This window comes from Cyprinus carpio, chromosome B17, assembly GCF_018340385.1.
Source record: "Cyprinus carpio isolate SPL01 chromosome B17, ASM1834038v1, whole genome shotgun sequence".
Taxonomy (NCBI): Eukaryota; Metazoa; Chordata; class Actinopteri; order Cypriniformes; family Cyprinidae; genus Cyprinus; species Cyprinus carpio.
The window spans coordinates 9,427,025-9,436,250 of record NC_056613.1 but is presented as its reverse complement, the minus strand read 5'-3'; the positions used below and the strand labels follow the sequence as shown (position 1 = coordinate 9,436,250).

General features: G+C 35.1%; 1 protein-coding gene across 1 annotated transcript; it reads left to right on the top strand.

The window, feature by feature from the left end:
• Positions 1-5,339: 5,339 nt before the first annotated feature.
• On the top strand, positions 5,340-7,839 carry gsc (goosecoid). Its single transcript, XM_019120963.2, has 3 exons — positions 5,340-5,832; positions 6,263-6,522; positions 7,351-7,839. The coding sequence occupies exons 1-3, from the start codon at positions 5,517-5,519 to the stop codon at positions 7,498-7,500; spliced, it is 726 nt and encodes a 241-aa protein (XP_018976508.1). The 5' UTR covers positions 5,340-5,516; the 3' UTR covers positions 7,501-7,839.
• Positions 7,840-9,226: the final 1,387 nt, after the last annotated feature.

The following is a 9,226-nucleotide window of genomic DNA, read 5'->3' as shown; positions in this document are numbered from 1 at the left end:
TGGCATGAAAACACAGCTCACTTAGCCTATGTTTTACATGAAATGATGCATTCACAGAAGAAAAGATCTGTGGCATCTGTGGTTGCAGTGTTCTTTGCACACCTGTGCCCTCTAATGGTAAGCATTTCAGGGGCGCCTCTTTGTTGCTGTCCATGGTATTGTCCAGCCTTTTAGAGTCATGTTAATGTCACCAACACCTAAGAAAAGTCATATTTTATTATAAACAGCAAAACCTGCTAAAGCAAGTCTCAGTTCAAACCACAAGTGTCAACCTTTAGCACAGGAGTAAATACCACTTAGAGGCTTTAACATGTCTTTGAGTCAGGAAAAATTAAAAGAAATTAAAGTGTCACGGGACATTAAGAAGGCTGAGTTAACGTACTAATATGCTGCATTCGATTCATTTGTGTCACTCGCTGGTCTGATGTTTTGATGGATTGATTCTAGGTTCCATTATGATTCTGTCACGTCCTTCAGCACCCATTTGAAATTCTTGTGATTCCTGCATGTGTTAAGTAGCTCTTCACAATGGCTCTCTGACAGGAGAGAGAGTGCAGAGAGGGACGTTTGATTCTAAGATGTGTAAATGTGTCTCTGATTCTCATCTTAACGCTCAGTTAGATAACAGGCCGCTGCATATACGCTCCTGTCTCAGAGCGGTACAGCCAGAGCACCAGCTGCTTTTAATCAGTAATTACTGAGACTGGCTGATAGTTTCACACTAGAAATAATGATTAATAAGGCCGCATATAGAGAGAGGTTCTTTTATGCACAATGACAGGTTCTCAGCATAAATTCTTTTGGAAATTGTGTAAAATGTAAGAAATGAACAGAGAGTAAAAATGGGCAATAGCGATATTTCAAAAACTGAATTAAAAAAATTAAAATATTTTGACTTTGTGACTTCTGTCACAAAATATTTCTCTTTGATGATAGAAAGGTTCTTTAGATAATATGTTTATTATAAAGGTTTACAGCACTAAATTAAAACAACAGATACTTCTAAAAATCATTGAAAAATATAATTTTCTTTGTAATATGTGAGAGCTGTGCCAGTGCAGATTGTGATGATAATTGCTTCAATTAAAAATTCCATGCAGGCCTAAAATGAATGCACAAACTCTATTTTTATTAACAAGTAAATAAACAAAATGCAAAATAAATAAATAACTGATCAAATTGTGTAGCTAAACTGTTAACTATGTGTTTAAAGTAATATATATATATACTGAAAGAACTTCTATATTGTTTGGTGTTACCTGAACATACTGGGGGGAATAAAAGAAAATTGTAGTTGAAAATAAGTAGAAATAGTGACCTGTTACTGTCTAAGACATGACACTAAACACTTGTTTCACTCCCAAAATATTCACATTTAATAAAAAAAATCATAAGCAGTAAACATACCAAAAGTTTTAGAGAGAATGATAAAGAGTGTTTTCTGATCTGATTCTGACAGGCTTTATGTTTCTAATTCACAGTATATGGCTCTGGTGAACTGTCAGAGGCTCAAAGCGGCTGTTGAACTGTTGCGCCAGTGGATGCCTGTGTTTCAGCACTGTAGAACTCAGCTCAGGGGGTCCTACAAAAGACATACTGTAAAACAGGCACCCACCATATGACAGCCATGACATGAACAATAAATATGGATTTCTCGCCGGCACCAGTATGGAATGAAAGATTAAATGCAAAGAACCCCTTTTAATCCAGTGCCAGGTTCCCTTTTCCCTCTATGTCTTTGCTGAAATACACAGGAAATAAACACACACACACTGCTGTCTGGCACTGTTTGCGGCTCTTCCTCTGTCTAGCACTCCAAATTCAACACACATACAAACACACTTGGGTGTTTTGTGGAGGTCCCAATATATCTATCTATCTGTCTATCTCGACATTCATTCATCCACAGATATTTTCTCTCTGAGACATGATGACATGTAAAAAAACGAAATGGAGAATTGTGCTTGAGGCGATCTGGAGGTTTTGACAGCCTGTCTCACTCTGAGGTTTGTTTATGCTAGTTAAAATGTGGTTATATTACAAAGTCCCTTTTGATTTGCTGCATTATGATAGATTTTAGAGATCAAGGCCCTGAAATATATGTTGTGCCGTGAAGATGCAGGTTTTCTGACCCTCTATTGAAGAGGCCTGTCTAGGCCTGTCTACAGAGCCACCATTTACTCCCTGTGATTGATGTCAGCTATTCAGCATATAAGTGGTGGCTTCACACCTCTTTCACGGCTTTTAATTTCAAATGGCCATCTCATTTTTTCAATCCTTTTTACTACCTCCTTTCAGTGCCCCTTGAAAGTTGAGATACATGTACAAAAAGAGGAAATAATAATGCTAGGTGCCTTTTTTGAATTACAGAGTGCCTAGAGAGCAGAGCCGAAAATGCAAGTATCCTTTCATTCAGTCATAATAGGCTAAAGTGTTTACATATCTAAGGGCTAAGGGTCAATCAGTGTCAAAATTATGCTAGAAGGGAAATGGTGTAATGAATTTTTAGTATTAAAGAAAAGTAAAACTGCTTACAAAAAAAAAAAAAAAGCAAATTTGTTCACGTTTTTTACACCTACATACGCATGTTTTTCTGTAGAACTAAACATCATAATTATACACTTTTTGTAAGTCAATTTCAAACAATGCAGAGTTAAAACAATCTCCGCGTAGTTTTAAGCGCCTTGTTCCCGTTTTAATCATGCGATAAACATGCAATTATTAAAACAAAAGGAACCTATTGAAAAGTAATCGCCGTTCTTAATAAGGCAAACTTCCACGCGTTAATGGCCCTGCCTTTACGCATTTATTCCTGTGATAAGTTTTGACCATTGATAGCTCTTTAGTGTATCATTTGCGTCTATCATATAGCGAGTCTCTCAGATAGCCTATCCAAAGTCCACTTCTTGCAGGCGATGATTCTTTTTACTCGACCTTCTGCTGTAAAGCTGCTTGTTTTAAACCTTTTTTAAAACACACAAAATAGCAGTGTCGATAGATTAAATCCCCTGATTCCGATTAAAAATGGTATTAAATTAAAAAGGTAAAGCTGATGGAACAATTAAATAAGAATTATATTTAGATATTCAGTTTTCAACTGAATTCAGTTTTTTTTTAATATAATTTTTGTTTAAAATACGTTACATAAAATCTTTTAAATATAACAAATTTAAATCATATAACTAGCCTGATATAACTAGTAGTCTACTTGACCTATTATAATACAGCAATAAATCAAATATACTTGCCATTAAAAGTTTGCTGAGGCCCCCTAGTGGGTCCAGGGCCCCTGATTGAGAACCATTGGTCTAAAAGTCTGTGGCAGGTTCATGAGCGAGTAGCCTATATCCAATTTTGATAGATTTTTGTTCTGGTCAATCATTATATGCTTATAGTTTATCATTACTGGAGATAGCAATACCATAAATCTAAATCGTGTTTTATACACGGGGTACAGTGAGTAGGCTACACACAATACGACTGAGTTATTCATAGTTTAGAAATAATCAGCCGTGCCATACCACGTCTTCACTGCCTGAATATCCTCCGGTTTTCCAATAAACATTCAAACATTACAAATGTGCGATATTGGTGATAAATTGATAGCCAATGTCACCAAGCAGCATCTTCCTTCATGCAAATTTCATTTGATCAAGGAATGTAATTGCAATAAGTATGTTTTAGAGCTGGAGAATAGGGCTGCTAATGGTCGTTATCTTATCACAGCGAGGGTCATATGTTCTTTGAGCGAGTGCTTATTGGAGGTGTTGTAAGTTAACACGCGCGATTTCCTCCCTACCGGGAATCCGCTCGTGATGGAGTAAACACGCTAATCTGCTCAGCATTATCTCCCGCGGACAGAGCGCGACAGTCGTGTCAGACCGACCGTTCTGCAAATAACATGCACTATTAAGTAATTTAAGATATAGTCCTTGATAATGCAGCGGAATCTGTGGACATCAGTTCAGAGGTTTTGCACCATGTTATTTAGTGCCTCATTTGAAAGAAAAATAAATAGGAAAATATATATACAAGGCGTCAGGGAGTGCAGTAGACTAATATTTTGTTTCAACGTCTGTAACTCAGTGGATTTGAATTACATGTCTCAAACTTTGATATAATACCATTATTGGCTATTCATCTGCTACAAAGAAAGTTCAGAAACTGTTTCAATAAACTATAATTTAATTTCGAGTAGCCTACAAATATATAAACAGAGACATTTATTATTTTGTGCATTTTATTGAGGCAGTCACATTTTCGCTTTAAACTGTAAATTTTAAACAATAAAATTCAAAAGATGAACATAGCCTATAGGAACCATAAATGAATTAAAGTATTTGACTATATAATAACAGAGTGTCGACAGTTTGTATTCAATCTCACAGTTATCAAATATAGGCTAATACACTACCTTTTTGTGCAATTATTTGTGAGTTCAGTGAATATATTAGAAAGTGTTACACGTACCGTTTACACATGACGTTTTTATAATTGAACATAACCTAGATAAAAAGCTCGGTGAATGTTGTCAGAACCTGCTTATTCAAACGATAGGCTACCTTTCATTTAACACCTTTTAACATGATTTCAAATCTAATTATAAAGCAGACAACTAGACTGGACATAGATTATAAACTATAGACAAATTATACTCTTATTTCAAAATTGTTTTTCCTGCAAATCATTTATACTTTCACACAGAGACTTAGGACTACTTCTGTCACCTCAGGAGGGTGGTGGACGATTTCCCCTTCGTAGATAATTTCTAATCGGTCACAAATTGGTTTAGCTGACTCTGTTACAAAACATCCCGGTTTTAGAGATTGAAAAATAAATTGTTTGATAGAAGTGCCTGGTGATTTGAGGGCGAGTTGTTATAATAGGCTACATCTAAAAAATCAAAATAAGAACGAAGCTCACCTGCTTGAACTCAAAATCTGAGTTTGGTGAAGCGATGAAGTCGTTGTTCCACGCATCCACACAGTCGCATTTTACGCATAAAGGCTGCTTTACAGCTATAGGGTATTATACATAAAAGCCATATTTTCCTTTAAAAAGAGGAAAAAGAAATACACATCAATTTACAACCAAATTATAAGTGTCTTTGTTGACAGAATCTGATTGACTCATGCGGACAGTTCTTTAAAAACGCAGGCTGGAACTAAATTATTTGTTTCAAAAGTCAGCAAATAACTTAATCAAATTAATTCTCAATACACAGATCGGCGGTTTTCACGCCATTGTGTGCTAACCCTAAGCCCAGCCAATCTCTTATTGGAGAAGTCATTCACAAATCCTTCAATGACGTCAGCGGGGTATAAAACTGAGCAGGAGGTTCAGCTCAGGCACAAACGAGTCACTGAATCTGTTGCGCTCGGTCAGTCTTTCCAAAGGAAAAAAAGCTCTGAGAATTCGCTTTTTTGTGACTATAAGGGGAACCTGTGATTTTTAAAAGGACTACAAGAATATTTAATTACTGTTGGCACAAAATCTCAAACATATTTTCGCCTGTGATGCCCGCTGGGATGTTTAGTATCGACAGCATCTTGGCAGGGAGACCCAGCTGCAAGGACTCGGTTCTGCTCCATCGGAATGCTCCGGTTGTGTTCTCCAACTTGACGGAATCCTTGTACACAGCAGCTGGCGATTTTAACGGACTGTATTCACACACCGGACCTCCAGCTCCTAACTTACAGTCGGTAAATGGAACCAGGATAGGCTACAACAACTACTACTATGGACAACTTCATGTCCAGGGGCCGACTGGACCAGCTTGCTGTGGCGCAATACCAACTCTCGGCTCGCAACAATGTCCGTGTATTCCTACAGGTATGTTGCTTTTATTTATTTCTTTGTATGGTTGATATATGTATAATTGCATATAGTGATTATTGTGGTGAATGCTTAAGTAAACTGCATGGTTGATTTCGTTTCACTTTTTTTGGAGCACATCTTAAAAGTAAAGGTTCCAATTATTACCAAATTGGGTTAATTTAGAAGAGTTATTTTTATTTTATTTTTTTATTTTTTTAGAAAGGCATCAAACCAGCACAATAATCTGACAAACCTATAACCTAATGTTACATTTACTAATTTACCAAAAAAAAAAAAAAAAAAACTCTCTGAACTCTTTGAAGAACTTAAGAGCCACTGGATTCTCAGAATAAATAAATAAATAAATAAAAATACCGTTATATACGAATCTGTTACATTTGAAATATTTATGCAGTGTACTCAAATACATTAATTTGATTTTCAGGCTACGACAGCGCCGGCTCAGTACTTATTTCTCCAGTCCCACATCAGATGATGTCGTACATGAACGTGGGCACCTTGTCCAGAACCGAACTACAGCTACTCAACCAGTTACACTGTCGGCGCAAGAGACGACACCGAACCATTTTCACCGACGAGCAATTGGAGGCACTGGAGAACCTTTTCCAAGAAACCAAATACCCTGATGTTGGCACACGAGAGCAATTGGCCCGAAAGGTGCACCTACGCGAAGAGAAAGTAGAGGTGAGTGAAATCACTTTATCGTTAACACTGTAATTGACAGAGTTCACGTTATTTTATATTTACAAAAAGATGGCCTGTAATAATTGCAATACGTGAAGGCCTACTTAACCTATAATTATTTTTTGAAGCTGCCTATAATTTCACATTACCATGTTAATTATTTAGAGTGGCCTAGGAAGTTTGCATGTGGACATTTCATTCAATTTTTTGGTGAACAAATTATTTATCGAAAGCCACACAGTTTATACAAATGGTATTTTATCACTGCAAAAAAAAAAAAAAAAAATACAAAGAGAAATAAAAAAAATCCACTAAAATTTTATGTGATGCATTTCTTAAAAATAAATAACTTTGACTAATAGCGATTTCAGAAAATTGTGACAAGTTATACATACAAATAAATTGCCTGTTAATAAATATCTATATAGGCTAGGCCTACATGAAAAACTTTTTAGCAGCTACAAAGGTTACATTTAACCATAGAATGCGCTTAGAAGTTGTGTTCCCTTGGAGGTAACAATAGCAACAGTTGTCTTCCATCAAATCACTGTTGGCACTGTCATCATTTATCACTTTATTCTAGATGTACATAGTACAAAATCGTTTAGTGTGATGTCTATAGATATCTGACGAGTAGGTCACGGTATCAGGCGCCATTTAGGCTGCGTGAGACGAACCTCAGCAGAAAATTACTGAAAGTGATTTATAACAACCTAATAGTCAATAAATTATTAGCACACTGCATAAAATCAACTCGACCTTTCACGTGACGTGTTTTTCCCCCTCCATATTCTTGAAATTGAGCATTTTACCATTTTCTTCGCTTAGGTTTGGTTCAAAAACAGACGAGCAAAATGGAGAAGACAGAAAAGGTCGTCGTCAGAGGAATCTGAAAACGCACAGAAATGGAACAAATCCACGAAAACAACCACAGAGAAAATCGAGGAGGGCAAAAGTGACGTGGATTCTGACAGCTGATAAATAGAATATGAGACGGGAAAATCTTGCACAAATATGATTCGGACTTTATGTACATATTGTAAAGTACCATGTGAGTAGTAGTGAAAATGTGTTGTCATTCTGTTGCACAGATGTATAGTAAATGTTACCTTTAACAATGATATTGTTATTTATATTAATTTAAATTTAAACAAAATAACGTGGATTCTGGCCATAGTAATATTACCTGATATATACAGAAAACGTTTTTGAGTCTTGTCGTATTAAGATATACCGAAATAAGATGTTCTGGCTGTAACTGAAAACATGTACAATGGCTGGACGATACATTTTGACATTGATTAAATCATCGTTTTATGCCGCCTGAAAAAAGAAAAGAAAAAAAAAAGAACATAAGCAAATATTAAAGTAATATCTAAAATGTTCGATTTTTTTCGTATTTATTTAAAATATTGCAACTATTCTGTAAGTGCATTTCAATTCGCATTGTCCTCTTATAATTTCATGGTTATCAGCATTTGTTGAACCGAGGAAATTTGTAATTTAGTTCTGTAATATAAAATACCGTAATTAAATTTCCATAGTATGCAATTTGTGAACTCGAGACAGTAGTTCGAGCTAATTGTCTCTTTAGGCCTATTCTATATTGTCTGACCATAATTTACCATTAGGTAAATAATAGAGGGCACATTGATTTGGAACAAGTTTATTAGAAAATTTAGCGTCACATGAAAATGCCAGAGGGTGTCTCTTTTTTATCTCTTCAATTAAGTTTAAGATATATATATATATATATATATATATATATATATATATATATATATATATATATATATATATATATATATATATATATGGAGCTGATAAATGTCACAGTTGACTAGTTACGTCACACCAGGCCTTGCTGATCTAGTAATCATCAGAGGATTGACACGAAGTATTATTTAATGGTGTAAAAAGCACGAAACACAACTGTTCTTTTTAATTAACCAAACTGAAGAATTTCCCTCTTGGATATTTATATGTATGTAAACTATTCACACGTAAGCTATGTCTATCCCTATTTATAACTGTGCGGAAAAATGCTGAAAAGTAAAGTAGCTATATCAAATTTGTTGATGTGAGGAAAAATGAAATCATTATCATTGGCCACACTATCTGTTGTTATTGTTCCTGGTGTTCAACGATAATTAGCTATAAGCCTATAATAAAACGTGGTGAATTCAATTACTAAATTAAACCAGAATAATAGTTTGTTTTATATTCTAAATATAACGCAGTCAGAGATATTTGGTCAATATGCTCACACTTCCACTATGTGTAGCACTCAGTATGCCTGTATGTATGTATGTATATATATATATATATATATATATATATATATATATGTATATATATACACATACAGACACACACACACACACACTCACACACACACATACACACACACCATTTCTTTCCTTTCTTTTTCTTAGAGCCATTTAATCACACCGAAGGTAACTGAAATAGGCCTAACCCGGAATTACAACGGTGCCAGTGTAATAACAATAACAACAATAAGTTGATCAAATGTTTACGATAACCTATGTCTGCCATTTGTTAATAGAAGATTTTTAATTAAAACCAAGTTTAGCCAGGTGTTGGGATTAGAGTCCATTATTTTACCCAAATGTCTTACACTTCTGTCCAATGGCACTTGCTTTTTACAATTTAATGTCGAGATAAATTCTTTTTTTTTTTTTTT

Excerpts from the sequence above, each read along its gene's own strand:
- gsc (XM_019120963.2), top strand. The coding sequence starts at position 5,517 with ATGCCCGCTGGGATGTTTAGTATCGACAGCATCTTGGCAGGGAGACCC. Across the intron at positions 5,833-6,262 it reads ATGTCCGTGTATTCCTACAG|GCTACGACAGCGCCGGCTCA; the intron begins GTATGTTGCTTT and ends TTTGATTTTCAG. Across the intron at positions 6,523-7,350 it reads TACGCGAAGAGAAAGTAGAG|GTTTGGTTCAAAAACAGACG; the intron begins GTGAGTGAAATC and ends TTCTTCGCTTAG.